Raw genomic sequence first — 18,831 nt, 5'->3', positions numbered from 1 at the left:
TGGTGGGGAGTCCCAGGTATTTAACCTCTGTGGGGTCATTATCGGGACCATTGTTTGAGTGGGCTCCGAAGACTGTTTTTGCAACCTCCCTCCCATCAGTTAGTCAGAACTGAAGAAGCCTCTTGGACGAGAGCACCAAGCACCTACAACCATGTCCAGTTACCCTCAGTCCAAACTTCTTGGATAACCAAGACCTGAATGACAGGGAATCCTCACAGACAACTACAGAATTTCATTTTATGCTCTTATACTTAACAACCAACCGTTCATACCTGTCTCATCCATACCACCAGTAAAACCAGGGGCATGAGCATGTAAATGAACCATTAACTATTAAGTTGTGGTTTAACATTTGTCTTCTCACTGTGTCTGTTCCAAGTCCATTCTTTGAAATGTGTTTTCTGCTTTGGAAAATGACATCACTGCCCCCTTTTGGCAAATTGCAGTATTACACATCTCATTACATAGTCTGACGTCAGTAATCAGTCCCAGGGTTCCAAACATCACTCTTCCTTTTCCCCCCATCACCGGGACATTGATGATAACACCAGAATATAACAAAATAATCTATCAGTTTGATCAACGTTATTCAACGCTAAACCCTGCAAACCTTTTGGGTAATAATTTGGTTATCATTCAATAAACATTAGTAGGTTGCACATGAGCTTTGTCTCTGACAGTTGAGTTTCTGATGATGGTGCAGCAAGTAAAGCTAAACTCCAGCCTCCTTGTCTGCCTCCTCTCCTCTACACTGTTCTTTGCCTCAATGTCTCCTCCAAGTTTCACACTGTTAGAACAGGATTGGGAATCTGGGAGGAGAGGAGGAGGGGTAAAGCTTTTGGATGCGGCGCAAACACAAAGACTCTGCGAACTGACTGTGTCCTGTCCACAGAATATAACAGACTTGTTACTGTGACTCATAAAAATGTCTCATCGCTGATATTATATGCTGTTTTTCCTCACTGTAGAGAGTAAGCTTTTTTTTTTTTTTTTTGCCAACTGTTATGATATTAACACCAAAAGGTTTTTGTTACTGACCCACCACTGTTGTCTGATGTCTGTTGTCTGTTGTCTGTTGTCTGTTGTCTGTTGTCTGTTGTCTGTTGTCACCACAGAACCGGCAGCTGCTGAAGGACAGTTTCATGGTGGAGTTGGTGGAGGGAGCCAGGAAGCTGCGACATGTCTTCCTCTTCACAGATCTGCTGCTCTGCGCCAAACTGAAAAAGCAGATTGGAGGGTAAGAAACATGACGGGTTTCGTGTCTTGCTCTCTGGGAGCTAGAGTGACTCCAACTGCAAAATACAGCAAAATCTTTAATCTTATGTGATAACAGTTTGAAATGAATGCTACTGAAACATGTATGTCTTCAGTTGAAACCCCAATTCACAGTTCAGAATTATATCTCTTAGACCTGAAATGACCAAAAATGTTTGTAAAAATAATTAAGTAACTAAAGTAGAATACAAACCATAATGAATGATTATCAAAGACCCTCTGATACAGCACAATGGCAGTATCAGTTTTCAAGTTTAAGACATTAAAGTTCACACAACAGAGAGCTCTGCTGCTTTAAGTCCATTTCACTGATCTTGGAGGCAGTTAAGGTACAGAACAAAATATCAGACAAGAAGCAATCTTGAAAGCACTAGAATGAGTCATCACCACATATTTGACATCTATAAGAGAATCCTCATCAAAATATTACAATTTGTAAAACTCATTGTCATTCAAAGTAGGATTTTCCTCAAGATGACAGCCAAGAATTATTGCCCAATTTTCTCACTTGACTCTCTCTTGTTTTTTCTTCTCTTCACGCTGCCTCCTCTGTCAACTCATCCCCATTTTTATCCATCATCATCAACCCGCTCCTCCTGTCATACCTCCCTCACATCCCTCTTTTTCCACTCTACCTTTCACCATCCATCCCCTGTCATTTTCCCCCTTCCTCCTGCCACTGCAGAAAAAACCAGCAGTACGACAGTAAGTGGTACATCCCCCTGACTGAACTGACCTTCCAGGGCCCCGAGGAGACCGAACCACTTACCATCCCCCAGGTCCCCGATGAAGAGCTCGACGCCATGAAGGTCAAAATCTCACACCTCCGCAGTGAGATTCAGAGAGAGAAGGTAGCGCTCATACGCACTCGTGCACGGATGCCTTGTTTGATTCTCTCACTTTAATTGAAACTCAAAAATGGTTCGTTAATTGTCAGGTTCTCACACCACAGCAGGGATTCATATCAAGGTACACGCACCAATTGTTTTCCCCTCTTTGATTTCAGAGAGCCAACAAGGGTTCAAAAGTCATCGACCGTCTCAGGAAGAAGCTGTCCGAACAGGAGTCTCTCCTCCTGTTAACATCTCCGAGTATGCCCCTCCGAGTCTACAACAAGAACGGCAAGGTGGTGACGCTCTCCATCTTAAACCGCCCCTGTTTCCTCATTCTCCTTTTTTCATCGTCATGTCTGCCCCATCATCCTTCTCCTGCCCTTTGTACGCTCCTCTCCATATTTCATCTGTTCTTTTCATTTTACTGCTTTTTTTTTGTCATCCTCCACTTCATTACCAGCACAATATTCCCTCGCTGATCTTCCTTAAGATTAATTCTCCTTAATCTGTCTTCTACTCAGACTTTATGTATGAGTACTGAGCTGTTGCTTTATGAAATCCTACATCTGTTTAAGCTGTCTGAATGAGATCGTAAAACTGCAGCATTTTAAATTTGGAGTTTGTATTTTTGCACAGATAATGTGCAGATGTGTCCTCTTAATGTTTCATTCTGCTTCAGAAATAACAGCCTTTTTTTTCTGTGGGTTCATATTTCAGAGTTACGGTTTCCTGATTTCTTCTGACTATGAACGTGCAGAGTGGAAGGAGATCATCAAAGAACAGCAGAAGAAATGTAAGTGTCCCAGAAATGTCATGTTGAACAATGTTCAATGTGAAAAAATATATCTTAGGTGCTTGACACATTTTAAAACAAAATCTAGATACATGTACGTTAGAAACTTCTACTCCAAGAACCTTGTAATGGAGAAACAGACACCAAAGTTTTGGCCTCAGGAAAACACAGAGAAAACTCCAATAAGATACATGCTCTTTGTGATCTACGATGTCATTTACCGTCTAAATTTATTGTCTCCCCTCAAGGCTTTAAAACATCCTCCTTGACTTCCATGGAGTTGCAAATGTTAACCAGCTCCTGTGTCAAACTGCAGACCGTCCACCACATTCCACTCAGCATCAATAAAGAAGGTAAGGTGTAAAGTTTTGTGTTTGAAAGTTTTTTTCCGAAATATAGTTCTTCCTAAAAGTTGTCACGATAGCATTTAGTGTGTTTGGATGTTGGATTTAGTAGAAATTCCACAGGAACATTAGAAGTGTGTTTGTGTTTTCATGGTTGTATGGCATCCCTGTTGTTAATCAAACATTGTCAAAAAAAAAAAATTGCTCTGGAAAGAAATGATAATGATAAATCATTGTGGGTAAAATGAGGATGAAAAGTACAAAGGGATTTAAGCCACATTTTATTCTGTACAGTGCAGTTTTATTGCTTCCTTCCATGTCTCATTCTGCTCCAAAACAAACAGAGATCTGCATGCTTTTCTAATCCCTCCTCACTGTCTTTTTTTTTCTTTTCATTTTTTTCTTTCTCGCTCTCTACTCGCTGACTGTTTTTCCAGAGGATGAATCCCCCGGTCTCTGTGGGTTCTTGAATGTAATCGTCCACTCCGCCTCCGGCCTCAAACAGAGCTTGAGTGAGTCATTCACCTTTAGCCTTCATGCAAACAACAGAAAATGCAGATCAAATCAGACAAAATGAGTTCCTGAGAGAGAAAGAGAGAGAGAGCTCAACTTTAATGTGACCATGGAGTTTTCTTTCTGGTGGAAACTTTTGGAATTTCCGTGTTTCCTGTCAAATTTACTTTCATTTTAGGTTCGACTTTCAAGTTTCACCGCTTGAATAACTGGTTGATTTGTAGGACTTCACAAGTATGTCTTTAGCTGCTGGTTTGGTATATTTGCTGGATTGTATATATCTAATGAATGGACATACATGTTTGAAAGAATGAATGACTCATTCCTAATTTGCTGATCTAGTTCTGGGGATAACATTGAGCATTCAGCCAGTTCAGTTGCAAATGTAATGCATTCACAAAGAACATTTCAGTAGCCATATCAATGTTTTATCTTTTCAATCCTCTCCTCTCTGTCAGATCTCTACTGCACATTGGAGGTGGATTCTTTTGGCTTCTTTTCAAATAAAGCCAAGACGAGAGTGTATCGATACACCACTGAACCCAAGTGGAATGAGGTAGGAGACTGGTTTTTAATATACGCATGCAACTCTACATATTCCCAGTTGGGATGAAAAGGAGTTTTGGTGCAGTTTATGCTGCCTGTCATGTATCTGACATCTGGTCCTGTAATCAGTTAGCTGTCCATCTCTGAGTAATGACAAGATGTCTAACAGAACACACACCGAGCATCTGCAGCCCCTGCAAACATATATCAAACACACACACATACACACACATACACATGCATACCGCATACGCATGCAAGCACGCGAACATGTATGCATTAATGACACAGCTGGATATGTGAGGTTAGCACTACAGAGGAACAAGAAGCTTTGAGACACAGTCAGTGGACGGGTTCATCTGCAGCACAGTGTGACCCAAAGACTCTTTGAGGATTTTGCTCAGCAAAGTGGAAATAATATCAGCTAATGAGGAGCTGCTGGTGATGACTCACATCTGTCCAAATGCTAAGTGAACCAACACAGTGTGGGCCTCAGAACGATGTGCAAACCATATGCAGAGAGCTCCCTTACATAATTACAGGGAATGTTGGTGTACTGTGCTCCTGTGGTGGGATGTATGGATTAAAATATACTGGCGTTTCTGGAGGTATAATCTCTTGTTTGTCATTATCTTTGTCATTCCTGTTGTTATTCCTGTCTCCGCGCTTGTCTTTTTTTTTTTTCTTTTTTTTTTGCAAATGAATCTCCTCACAACAGATGTTTTTTTTTTTTTTTTCTTCTTTTTTTTTCTTCCCCTCAGGAGTTTGAGATTGAGCTGGAGGGCTCTCAGACCCTGAGGCTGCTCTGTTACGAGAAGTGTTACAACAAGACCAAGCAGAACAAAGAGGATGGAGAGAGCACAGACCGCATCATGGGGAAAGGACAGATCCCGGTATGACATGACGTCACCACCACCACCACCAACACCCCCCACACACACCCCCACCCCCTCACTTCTCCATTCAGCAGACATACTATGATTCATTGGTGATAGGCAGTTATGTCACCACCACTGCCACAAAACATGAAATGCATGTTATTGCTCAGTGAATGACTGAGTGTGCATCATGTAGCAATTGGCTGATTAGATTAATTACCCTAATATATAATGGTGAGCTAGGGGTTGGTTAAATGGAGAAAAACATCTGTTCAGTGCCCGTCAGTGAGTGTAATTTCTCCTGCTCAGTTAAGATTTACACACTGAAGCGAGGGAATGTTCCGCAGTTTTTTGTTTTTTTTTTGATAGACTGACACAAAGCTTTACTTTTCATGCCACTGATCCATCGTTTCGCTGCCAGGTTTTAGGTGGTTAAAACATTCATCACAGTCCAGGGTCTGTAATGGGTATTGAGCAACAGCGATGCCATCCTGCACAGGTGGAAGATACATCAATACTGTCAAGTGTTCTGTCCATAAAAATGTCAAAATTCTGGTTACACTCCCAAAAACAAAACAAACACAGACACTGTCCAGAGGAGTCTGGCCATGGGATTGACAGATTGCGTGTTGATAGCAAATTTAGATAGCAGGTGATTAGGTTGCCAAGATGACGCCAGCCTGCAGGATAATGCCAAGTGTCACTCAGGAGAAAGACAAAAATGCTGCAGGCAGAGACAGAAAGATTTAGCCTGAAATACGAGTCTCTGCTTTGATCCTCAGCCACCAAAAACATCCTTTTCTTGCTCCTGCAACCCCCAGCATGGCAGGTGTGTGTGTGTGTGTGTGTGTGTGTGTGTGTGTGTGTGTGTGTGTGTGTGTGTGTGTGCGCACATGTGATATGGACACTGCTGTAAGCTTCTTTCGCTTTACACCCACAAAAACCCACAAACCGATCTCCTCTTAGCATCTGAGACACATGAAATAACCTATTTTCTTGTGCCTGCACTGTTTTAAATGAGTTTCAATGAATGGCTCATTGAGAACAATGGTGTAACAGTATCTGCATGTTGTGTCACACTGTATGCACACTAAATTCATAACAGCAGTCTTCAGTTTGTCCAGTCTGTATCCTGAACACTTTGTTCAAATTGGAGCAGACAATCTACACTTGGACAAGTCTCCTCAAGCTGCTCATTGTCTGCCAGACTGTGAGTTACGGTCACATGCTCCACCTAGTGGTTCCTCTGGTAATCCTGTGACAATGATCACCTCCTGGCAGATGATGTCATTCCAGACAAACCACCCGGAGTGGTGAGAAAGTTGTTGAGCAGGATTTTCATAAATCCAAGGCAAGAAACAGCCGCTCCTGTCTTCAGCAGAAGCCACAGTGGCTGATAAATCCCACATTTTACCATCTAGTTTTACTGTTTTACCACTGCCACATTGTTAACGGCTCAAACTTAATACATGAGTGTATTGTAATCCTTGCTTTATATGAAACGCCCCCCCCCGTATGACTAAGAGTGTACGCAACAATTGAATGCGAAATTATTTTTAATAGTATTATAATCTTATAACAATGAAAGCAGTAAAATTTAACAATCTTTTTTACATTGTTTCGGACCCTTTGTTTCTTAAATTTCACATTCCTCTTAGGTGTAGGCCTGTCTCCATCTTGATGTGCTGTGTTGTAAACGCTCCCTGCTCGTACGTTTGGCTTCGTTTCAGCATTTAATGGGGTTTAGGTTTCACAGATCTGTGATTTATTGGTAAATAATATGTGGTTAAACAGCACTGGGCTGAGGGCTGGAGGAGATAAAATCATGTTTGTTTGGCCAAAAACTTGAGCTCTTCAAACATTTTTATCGGGAAGCAAGAGGAGCTCTCTCGGCCTTGCTGTTTTTTAGTGGAATGTAATTCTGTGTCGATAAATGGCTCAAACCAAAGAGCGCTCTCACCAGTGAAAGATTCAGTTATGAGAAACATGATCCAGCTTCGCACGCAACCAGATGGGGCTTAGCCTAGGTAAACATACAACGTGAAGTATACTGTGTGTGTGTTTGTGTGTCTGTGTCTGTGTCTGTGTCTGTCTGTGTGTGTGTGTGTGCGTGCATGCGTGTTTGTGTGTCTGTGTGTGTGTGTGTGTGTGTGTCTGTGTGTGTGTGTGTATGTGTGTTTGTTTGCTTCGTTATGTCAGATGTGTGTATGTGTGTGTGTCTGTACCCAGCTTTTATTGCCCCAGATGGCTTGTCTCTGTAGATTTGAGTGTGAACTTACTCTCTTTAAACAAATAATATTTTTTTTTAAAAAAACAGTAAAGGGAAGTTACTCAACAGTAAAACACCTTTGAAAACATTCCACTATAACAGAGGGAAGATTTGATGCAGTTATAACTTAATGCACTGCTATTCTGACATAAGAGAGCGGTACATAAATAAGGCAACAGTATGTGAAGATAACTAAGCAAATAAACATTCGAAAAAATAATGTAGCCGTAGTGGTTGATTAGATAACCTGCTAACTAACAAACAGATGAATAAACGAACAGGAAATAAAACATAATCTTGATGAAGATGAGCAACACACTTGTCCCCCAGCATGATCTTAGATCATTTGAACAGTTTACTAATCGTGATCTTATTGGATCAACAGCTGTTTGAATGTGACCTATTATCCCCAGCATCATGGTGTGGATGTGATGAAATATATTTATAGTTATAATTAAATAACGTATATTGTCCTTTTGTGTTGCCTCCACTAAGCTTGACCCGCAGACTCTCCAAGGCAAAGACTGGCAGAGAACAGTCATTCCCATGAACGGGGTGAGTCCATCACATTAATCAGACCTTTTCCACCACATTGCTGCATTTTCTACTTTTGTACCATGTCCAGCGGTTAAATACTCAAATAATGTGTCACTATTTGCTCCAGTACAGCCTTATATTCATATTATAGCAGCACATAGCAGTGAGGAATATACTAAACCATTTCCAGGATGTGGTTTAGTAGTTTATTTCTGTGAAGTCTACACCTGGTTTGAACATTTGAGGATTTCCTCAAGATCGTGGAAAGCTGTAGCAGATGGATTTTAGGCTTGTAGACTGGACTCACACTGTAAACCTGTTTTAACTCTAAGCCCTTTTTTCCCGTGTCAGATTGAGGTTAAACTCTCCATGAAGTTCACCAGCCGAGAGTTCAGCCTGAAGAGGATGCCCTCGCGGAAACCTATGGGTGTGTTTGGAGTCAAGATCTCCACAGTGACCAAGTGAGTTGACATTTAAATAGACAGAAGCCACTCAATTACAGACTAATTATCTCGCCACCTCTACTGTTTACCTCCAAACTGTTGTCCTTACTTCTATCAGGAGTCATGGGCGCATACATATTCTTCAGTGCCCTTCCTAGGGTCCCTATTTTAGGCCTCCTTTTCTTTTATGCTCGTTATCTTTTTGTTTCTTTCCTCATATCCCAGTGTTATGCTGATGGTGCAGTTTGTCATGTCTTTTACTGTACTTTGTTTGCCTAGCTGACATCTCCAGTTGGATGGATGATTGTCCTTCACCAGGACTGTGGCTCTTTATAAGAAACAAATTGTTACTCTCTCAGCAGCATTGAAAAAATCCACATTATCCTCTGTACAGACTGCCAAGTGTCTCTGAGTCTTATCCTTAACTGTAGCTTGCTCTTCCTCATGCTAACATACTGACTTTTAGCAGGTATAAAACATAATATGTAGATTGATTTTCTGTCCTCCAGACTCCCTTTTATTTCCTGAGAAATAAAAATCAATTTTCAGAGACTATGCACTTAAATGTTTGTTTATCGTGAACACTTAGTCGCTTTAATTTCTTTGGTTGAAGGAAGTAGAAAAAAAGGAGGAGGCAGACAGAAGGGAAAGGGGGAGAAAGCATGTAGGCCTCGTGGAAGCATCAATGTTTCGCTTGTTTGCTGTTGTTGCTGATCACTGACATTACTGAGGATTAAAGATAACAAGTGGGTTAACTAGATTTACCAGACAAAATCAATTAGCGTTGTAGATTTAAAAAAAAACATTTCAACAGAAACACAAGCAAAGAGCCAGAGGCATTACGAGGCCTTCCAGTAATCACAGCAGTGCAAAAGCTATTTCTCCTGCATTTTGCCCTTTTTGTCACAATAAACAAGACATTTTGTGCCTCATCATTGATTTCAGTATTGATGCTAGTAAATGTTTTACATAATATAAAAGGCTTGCTTGTGGTCATTGACATTTGTGTTTCTCTCTCTGTAGGCGAGAGCGCTCCAAGGTTCCCTACATTGTCCGGCAGTGCCTAGAGGAGATTGAAAGGAGGGGTATGGAGGAGGTGGGCATCTACCGAGTGTCAGGGGTGGCCACTGATATTCAGGCCCTGAAGACGGCCTTTGATACCAGTGAGTACAGCCTTTGTTCATGTACAGTGCATCCTCTGCGCAGGTTTTATGTAATAAAGCCTTTAAAATAAAATCTGTCATGTTGTAGAAGTTGCCCATATTTCTGTTAAAATCCAGTTTCATTCTCCATGGAGCAGTTCCAGTTTTAATCCCCTTGTACCCTTTGTATACCCAGGAAGTATCTTGATGGAATTCTAAAAGAACTTTACATCTGATAGATTGATAGGTGATAGCACTAAAAGATTCAATTGCTTTAGCATATGTGCGGTATTTACAATTTATACAACTACATATTGTGGTTATAATACTGCAACTGCCATGCATTTCTAGGGAAGACAGCTGACCATCGCTGTGAGGAAATCCTTTTTCTAATCGTTCTATCTCTATTGATCAGCTGATCATTATCGTAGCTCTGAGAGTTTGTCACAATGAGGCATTTTCTCCGGTGTGAAATGATTAACAGGGTTTATAGACTAACACATTCATTAACTTGCATTTGCATTATATGTGGCTGTATGTGCAAATGAATGTACAGTATCTTTTGTGTAGTGGGTGAGATCTCCTTCTGATGTGACACTGACAGTAACAGGGCGACTGCCTGCTTGTGCCGAGGTGTTTCCCTGCCTTGTCACTTCTCTTTGTCGTCGCTCACCCTCCTGACTTCATGTTGTTGCCGTCTCCTTCTCCTGCAGATAATAAAGATGTGTCAGTGATGATGAGTGAGATGGACGTCAATGCCATCGCCGGGACCTTGAAGCTGTACTTCAGAGAGCTGCCAGAACCTCTTTTCACTGATGAGCTCTATCCCAACTTTGCAGGCGGCATCAGTAAGTCAATGGGCTGTTGACATAATCGATAATCGACACACAGCTTTGTTATTAGTTAAATAAACAATCAACAATCAATCACTAATCATTAGAGTGGTTGTATATATAAAAACCCCTTTATTTTCCTCCCTTCAGCTCTGTCTGATAGTGTGGCCAAAGAGAGCTGCATGTTGAACTTACTGCTGTCGCTGCCAGAACCCAACCTGGTCACATTCCTTTTCCTTTTGGATCACCTGAAGAGGTATGAACAACTTAATACACATGTGCTTGTGTAATATGAAGACATGAATGTGCAAATACACACACACACACACAGAGACAGGAATGCGGATACATGCAAAACAAAAAGAAAAAAGCCGTACAGGAAGTGCATTTAATGACAGTCACACAAAATGGATACGTTAAGATCCCAGAACGATTTTAATTTGATTTAAGACTGGTTCTTATAATGTTAAAAACTTACAATTTTGCCCAGTTTATCTCAGTGTCACTTCAGGACGACGCACTGTTTTCAAGGTGGTGTAAGGTAGTGTGCAGTGTTCATCTCAGTGGCTTGCCTCACTGGTGCTGGTCTTATACTATTACAGCAAAAGCAGTCACTGTTGTGTTATGTCATTCAACTGCAACAGCAAAATGTCTTCTGGTTACCATGGTGACTTCGAATGACAAAAGGCTCCAACGTTATGTGAGCACCAACAATGCTCACATCTGTTTAAAAGCATTGCACGAGTATGTGATGGATGGTGCAAGGATATAGCTCGATTATCAAGAGCATTGGAAAATGTTAAGTCATAATAAGGAAACAATTTCTCACTCACTGTTACATTAAATGTAGTATTAAATGGTGAATGTTGTCCATCACAATGTCCCAGAACCCAAGATCAAGCCTTTGAATACTTTGTTTTTTCCAACCAACAGTTCGATATAAAAATAGATTTGCTTTTCAATTATATAAAGCAAAGAAAAGCAGAAAATCCTGATATTGGCGAAAGCATTAAGTAGCAAATGTTTGGCATTTTCAGTTATGAAATAACTGAAATGATCAATGGATAAAAACATTGTTTGATTTTCTGTCTAGACACTAATGAAGGTTGGGAAATTAATAGTTTTTCAGGAATTCAAAACAGGAAGCTCTGACTGCTGTCACCTGCATTGTCCCCAAAATGTCAATGTGAAAATAAGCCAGGCCTGATGTACTGTCAACAGAATGAGACTGAATCCTACCTAGAGTGGACAACTGTCCTTTTCTGTCCTAGAAACGTTCTTCTGCAGGAATTAGGACATTTAGCATCTCTGATATTCACATAATTTCATACTCAAAACACAACTCCATCACTGCACATTAACATCAGCTGCATCGGGTCTTGTCCTCTATATACATCACTTATGGACCTCCTCTTCCTCTCCCCAGGGTGGCAGAGAAGGAAAGTGTCAACAAGATGTCTCTCCACAACCTGGCAACGGTGTTCGGGCCGACTTTGCTCAGGCCCGCCGAGAAGGACAGCAAGATCCCCACTAACCCCACGCAACCCATCAGCATGGGGGACAGCTGGTCCCTGGAAGTTATGGCACAGGTGAGGCCCACAGATCATCTTCCGTCTGTTCCCTCTGGCAATTTTTTTTCTTTGATTTTGCAAAAAAATTTCCTGAAAATTGTAAACGTGAAGAACGAAAACATAATTTTTATTTAGCAAATTTGTCATTACCCTCAACCACCCACCCACCCTTTCTTTTTTTATGCCCTTGCAGGTCCAGGTGCTGCTGTATTTCCTCCAGCTGGAGACCATCCCCACCCCGGACAGTAAACGACAGAGCATCCTCTTCTCCACTGAAGTATAGAGCTAACGTCTACCTGACACTTTGACCGTAAGGGAGTGAAAAAGAGACGGACCTTGGCTCAAAGTGAGCCTGTAGTAGTATGTCTTTGAACTGAATGACCGAACTCCGTTAGGCTCTTGCAGCTGGTTAAGGATTGTCTCTGGCGATGTCCGCCCTGCCTCACAAGAGGGCGCCATAGGGCCTCTGAAGGTCAGAGGATGTGAGGTCCTCTGCATTCATACCGCTCATATTAAGTACGATTCCTTGTACCTTCATTGATGTTGTGGGTACATCTGCCATCTACATTTCTCCAGCCTGCCCTTTGTTGGTCTTTACATTGAACCTTTACAGCTTGTAGAAAGTTGTGGTTCCTAAGTCAAGAAGCTGAAGAGAATGAAACATGTCTTTCTTGATTCATGGAATTAGCTTGCCAACAAATCACAATTTCCATGTATCTTTGTGTTCGGGCATTGTTCTCTATTTGTGTGGGCTTTTTTTTTTTTTTTTTTTTTTTTTGGGACAATCATCAAGTCGAGACTCTTGCAAAATATGCTTATCCATGTCAAACATTACTACATGTCTGGTTGAGGAAAATTCAAATTGTGTCTTACATAATCTCAGTGCATTGTTTCTGAGAAGACGAGAGGAGACATTTGTGCTGTTTGTTGGAGTTTAAAGTGTACATCCAGAGCTGCCACCTTACTGGATTTTTTTTTTCTTTGTGTTACAAAAACCCGCGGGAAGCAAAACTCCTATAAGTTCAGATGTTTACAACGTAAACAAAACCCGGTTGGAGTCAGAGACAAACTCTACGGCATGAAGAAGGACTGTAAGAAAAAAGAAAAAAAGGAACCCGATGATTAGAAATACACTGCGATCCGACTGCCTGCAGTTTATCTAACTACAAAAGAAAATTTCCTCTATTTGTGTTGTTTGTGTCTCATGGTAGTCTTCAGCATAAATACCCAGGAAGCAATATATTTTCTAACATAGGAGTTGTCTGTGTTCATATCTTTGCTGACGAAATGTCCTTCTTATTGTAACATAGGACATCTTGCCAAATTAATATGTTGTTTGTTTGTTTGTTTCTAGGAAAAAAGGAAGCAGTTGTATTTACAGATACAGTATGTACATAATCTTAAAGTTGTATTTTTTTTCTTTTTCTTTAACAGTATAATCATTGTTGCTATTACTGTAATTTATTTTCGGGCTGGGGGATAAATTGGTTTGTTTTTTATGTGAATTTCTTGGGTTTAAGAAAGTGGTAGGTCTTAGCCTTGACTTCAAGTCTTGCAGTAAATAAGCAGGATTTAGCCTTGATCTTCTAGAAACTACTCAGCTGTTCTGTCCAGCCTATCAATTACTCATTTAGATATTATTAATGAAGGTAACACACACATTGTAGTTACATACTGTATGCTGCTGTGGAAAAGGCACAAGCTCTTTAACTGCTGGGTGTTCCTCAGCAGAACGTCTCGCATCCAGAGACCATCGCCTGTCTAGTGTAGACATTATGCAATGTCATAATACAGCACGTACTCACACACACACACACACACACACACACACACACACACACACACACACACACACACACACACACACACATACACACACACACATATGGCGTTGTCTCCTCTAATCTGTGGCTGCAGAAGTGCACTCATGCAATGTTAGAACTACTGTATTACAATTCAAGTGACCTGAGCACTCGGCATTTATGTCCATTGAAGAGCATATCTGTTGGTTTAATGAAGGAATCTTATTTAGTTTCATCTTCTCCTGATGTCTTTTTTTTATTTCTCTCTAATGTCCTACTAATTCTTCGTCCCTTTAACTGTTGATAAGCCTGAAGGTGTTCCAGCTCAATGGCCAAGTTAAAGAAAAGGTTTTTTTTTTTGGTTTTTTTTGGTACCTAAATGACAAATTTCTAAGTTTAATCTCTGTGTCCTTGATTTAACATGCAGGCATGTTTTTATTTGGCATTAGTTTTTTCTTTGTGTTCTCGTTATTTCTGTTCTGTTTGCAAAGGTGTCATCACAGACTTGGCTTTGGGATGCTGGTAACGCATGACGATCTGGTTTATGTTAGTACAATCGTTCACGGGCCCATTTAAGTATTAATGTCATGGTTGGTTTCCCATAGACTTTATATCAAAGTCTTAAAACTTAAAGCAGTTGATGAGTTGAATGGATCTGAGAAGGGCTTGTAAGATATCACAGGAAGGCGTATGTGAGTAAGTGTTATTAGTAACAAATTTTCAGTTTTTTACATGAATGTCTTTAGACTTTTAATGGCAAGAGGAATCTTTCCCTTTGGATACATATCAACGCCCGTCAAGAAACCCAAACAAGAATTTGATGCTCAAAAGATGTTTTGTGTTGCCTGACGTCAACTTGGTCTATAGATTTTAGATGAAACACCACAATTGACTCATTCCAATGAACAATACTGTCGAGATTTTATTCTGAAAGTGTTCATGCCTTCAGTTCCAACACGGTTTTGTGTGTGTTTTTTACTGCCATTGTGTACTTCCACTATCTTTGGCCTATGTAGCATGCTCACAGTCTTTCATCGACTATAATTCAGGATGTGAGACAGAGAATGAAACCACGGTTCATGAATTCCTTCATTTGTGCATCACCTTTAGAAAAAGTCCTGATTGCCTACACTACTCTACCCTATCGTGCCTCGACACTGTTCCTTTGGTTTAGCGCCTGTGGTAAATGTCAGTGAAAAAAGAAATGAATAAAAGAAACGCTGATGCTGGAGATGTTCTTGAGTCTCCTGTTGCCTTTGCTGAGGACAGCCACACACCTTTCATCTCTTAAAGACTAAGACAGGACCTTAAACTTAAGCATGGTCTTAGCTCCTATTGGAACATGCCCCCCACCTTCATCTGACTGTGATGCTGTAAATCAAACTGTGTTAATGTCAGTCTTAACGGGGCAAAGGACAGAATTTCTTGCCCGTGTCTTTGTTTTAGCTCTTAAACAGCTCCTTTAATGCCTTTTATTTTTTATTTATTTATGCTTTGACCCAGTTTGGTATGAGAAGGTCTACTGGATCTATTTATTTATGATATCATGTCATCGAAAACTAATGTTGATGGTTAAATGGTCTTTATATGGGGTACCTTTTTTGGGGGAAAGAATTGAAAGTTATGTCAGTATGTTTATCGAACATCCCGTTAAAGTCACAGCTGTTTGTTCCAGAATCACAACCACTGTGTACAACCCCCCCCCCCAGACTCCTGCATCGTCGGCTCATCTCATGTAGTTCTTTGTGTTGTACAACAGACTGGCCACTGTGATTGTTTAGCTATCTGATTAAGATAACTGAATAGCAGGCGCAGGTTCTTGTCAACTTTCAAAGGTAGATTCTGTGAGTTGACATAACTCAAACTTCTCCTACTTTTCCATAGAGTTGTATCATATGTATTATACTAGAGAGTACATAATTTGGTTTCCGTTTTATTTATTGTGGCGTCCAACTGACGTATGATTGCCGAGATTGATCAAGCCGGTACACCTCTAGTCTCTTTGAGAAGCCAAACTGTCGGTATGTGGTAGAGGAGAAAAGAGTCTTATATTACTCTAAAATCTGCATTGTTTTGGTCTGTTGATTGTCAGTGTAACTGCATGTACCCTCCATCATACAGTTCCCTCCATACTCTGTCCTTTAGTTCGTGAAAAAGTAAATACAACAAAGACGGTTTAATTTTTCTGTGCAATAGCCTGAAAGTATGGAACATATTGCTCTACGTGAAAATTACAAACCTCTCGCATTTATTGTACATGACCCTGGTAATAATCACTACATTTCCTTACTACAAGTAATACTTTGCCCCTCTGCTGCCACTGTTCTGACATTGAATGAGGTTTGTTTTGTTCTATCCGAACATACAACGTAAAGCTGAGGATGAGACTTGCTGACCAACCACGAACATTTTCTCTTTTTACCTTCTGCAAATTTTTTGACTCTTGTTCCTGTTCAATATTCAATGTTCTGCTTGTAGAACTGTACAAAGGAATACTGTATTCTGAGGGAAAACATGTTTGGAAGGCATTTGCAGCCCATGTTTGTACACAAAAATGTTAAATAAAATCTCCTGTATCTACATAGACTTACATGTTTGATTTTCTTTTTCTTTTTCTTTTTTTTTTTTTTTTAAGAGGGGGGACTTCTTAAGCTTAACCACTTCAACAGTCATCTGTCATAGAGGCGACCTGGAAAAGGCTTGGATAGTGAACAAATGGATGATGGATTTGGCATGAATACAATCAAATTACTGTGAATCTTCCAAATATTCACAATAAACACTATATCACTATATCATTCATAAAACAGTGCAGTCCTGTAGCTGAGCAGGGAGACTTCTCTTTGAGTTTGAAAGTAATAATGAATGATAATAGACAAATTTAAATGATTCTTCTGCCAGTAAACTTGTTTTAAAATGTTTTATTCTTATGTAGACCCCTGTGTTCTCTATTTTGGAAAAACACAAATATTTCATATTACCTCCAAAGATGAATATCTCACTTAGAATGTAACTGTTCTTATTTCACTTTTCTAGATTTGAATGAATAACATCCCACATAGCATACTGTATATTAATATTGCCAACATTCATTGCAGGGAAATCTCTTATAAGCTTTTCCTCTTGGATATTTCAGTTTATTGAAGTATGCGAGCACTATACAATGAATAACAGGTTGTCTTAATCATAAAGAGTATATGAAGCTGTGACGACTGATGTGATGCAGCCTGCTGTTGACAGAGAAGGAATTGTGGGTAACTGTTGTCCTTACCTTACATCACTTAGGAGTCATATCAGTCAGCACTTAAAAATTACACAGATACATTTAGCCTCTTTACACTGAGCTTGCCTGAGTCAAAGTTTAGGACCGTTCTGAAGACCATCTGAATTTGACACATGTTGGCTCTGGTATCTGGTGCACGTTCACTGACATATCCTCCTGTGTTTCATTGAAAGTGGAGATGAGATGCATATTGTTAAAATCTCTCCGCTGGATTGCAGCAGCAGGGACAAAGACAGAAGAGTGACCCCTACTGGCTGATTGTTGGTTGTTGCAGGTTCAGCTTGTCACTGAATGTTGATCTTGAGTCACAAACAATGTGTTAGTAATGTGTGGTTGAGGTTCTTTTACATGCTGTGTCAGAATCACCTTTTTCCAACATACTCATACCACTGACACTGTTCTTGTCTAAAAACCAAAGAGGATGTGTAGCGTGTTTGATAGATGCTGGAACAACACTTCTTCTTCACTTCCCTCCGTGAAGTGCTTTCAGGGCTTTGGTGCCCTTTCTCCTTTACAGCACCGGTTTGATGTTGCAAAGGTGATGTAGCTGCTCCAAAACAAGAGGCAAAGCAAATCATTTAGAAAAGTCAGTTGGCACCTTGTCTTCCAGACTGAGCGGTATGAGCAGCAGTGTCATGCTGCCCTAGTGCCTCTCTGAAAGCCATCTGGAAGGACACGGAGGCTTGAGTGTGCTGAATGAGCCGTGGTCGCACTTGGCAGAAATCTTTGAGGATTGATTTACATTTCACCAGATGGATAAACAGGCAGCCACATTTGTGAACAGAACATCTAAAGAATCCAGCTCCACTCCATCTGATGCATCTTCCGTCTCATCTTTGATGGAGTACTACAGTGTCGGTCAACTGTGCACAGTATGTGCATTTTCTTTGATGGGGTTTTTCCTTGATGCCTAAAATATCATCCTGACGTTGATGGTTTACATTATTCATGCAGGTCTATGCTGTTGCTTCAATGTTTCATTGACTGAAGAAACAACAGCTTCGTATTTGTGTGTTACCTCCATGTTGTGTCCATGTTCTTTTGTCAATTACAAACCTGTTGACGTGGGAGAACAACCACAGGAAACATTTCTGCGTTTTGAAATCATCCAACACATTTTTGCTTGCAATTGGACAATCATATCTGAAAACGATGAATCATGTTCTGACTTATAATCTCATGCTGACGTGCACCGCAGCTTCACTCCTGTCACTGGGTAAACTTCTCCATAAGAAACATGAGTGTTAGTAATACTTCCCTAGTCTTGTTCATCATTTGTGTGCACTGTTCAAAGTTGTATCAACAAGCATTAACCAACCAGACAGACATGAGATCTGAGCACTGCAATGACCTCAGTGGATCTAAAGCGCAAGAGAGAGAAAGACAAAAAAGGGAAGGAAAAAGGTAGAAAAATGCTAGATAGAAAGAAAAATATATATATATAATATGATATAATACATAGCCTATAATATACTGTATGTGAGATACTTTGGAAAGGTCTATTTGTCTGCCTTCCACTTTAATAATGTGTAAAGTTATTTGCACATGCAACCAACCATGAACACTTGGTGGAGGGTATGCAAGTGAATGCAGAGGGGATCTTCTTCCGGTTACGACTTTTTTTTATAGATCTGAGTGTATAGACTGTGTGATTTATTTCATTTAATTTAAACTCTTTATTTTTTCTTTATGGTTTTCCCTCCAACGTGTTGTCATCGGTTATTCCGTCTATACGTCACTGTTTACCAGAAGCCCCCCCCCCCCCCCCT

At 40.4% G+C, this 18,831-nt stretch overlaps 1 protein-coding gene across 5 annotated transcripts in view; it reads left to right on the top strand.

The window, feature by feature from the left end:
- The window catches only part of LOC111238948 (breakpoint cluster region protein-like), an 81,368-nt gene extending 69,108 nt beyond the window's left edge, over window positions 1-12,260 (top strand). For 4 of the 5 annotated variants that reach the window (XM_022768683.1, XM_022768682.1, XM_022768681.1 and 1 more), the window contains 15 exons: window positions 1,116-1,237; window positions 1,961-2,126; window positions 2,282-2,401; window positions 2,826-2,901; window positions 3,150-3,254; window positions 3,683-3,757; window positions 4,217-4,314; window positions 5,066-5,197; window positions 7,947-8,006; window positions 8,340-8,449; window positions 9,455-9,594; window positions 10,287-10,421; window positions 10,557-10,662; window positions 11,833-11,995; window positions 12,171-12,260. In XM_022768683.1, coding sequence (XP_022624404.1) covers window positions 1,116-1,237; window positions 1,961-2,126; window positions 2,282-2,401; window positions 2,826-2,901; window positions 3,150-3,254; window positions 3,683-3,757; window positions 4,217-4,314; window positions 5,066-5,197; window positions 7,947-8,006; window positions 8,340-8,449; window positions 9,455-9,594; window positions 10,287-10,421; window positions 10,557-10,662; window positions 11,833-11,995; window positions 12,171-12,260 — 1,698 coding nt within the window. The remainder of the gene's footprint in view (window positions 1-1,115; window positions 1,238-1,960; window positions 2,127-2,281; window positions 2,402-2,825; window positions 2,902-3,149; window positions 3,255-3,682; window positions 3,758-4,216; window positions 4,315-5,065; window positions 5,198-7,946; window positions 8,007-8,339; window positions 8,450-9,454; window positions 9,595-10,286; window positions 10,422-10,556; window positions 10,663-11,832; window positions 11,996-12,170) is intronic. The other variant, XM_022768684.1, reaches the window with a different exon arrangement.
- Window positions 12,261-18,831: the final 6,571 nt, after the last annotated feature.

This window comes from Seriola dumerili, unplaced genomic scaffold (genome assembly GCF_002260705.1).
Source record: "Seriola dumerili isolate Sdu_G_001 unplaced genomic scaffold, Sdu_1.0 BDQW01001815.1, whole genome shotgun sequence".
In the NCBI taxonomy this organism is placed as follows: domain Eukaryota; kingdom Metazoa; phylum Chordata; class Actinopteri; order Carangiformes; family Carangidae; genus Seriola; species Seriola dumerili.
Note: the sequence above shows the minus strand (reverse complement) of the source record. Positions and strands in the feature narration are given on the sequence as shown.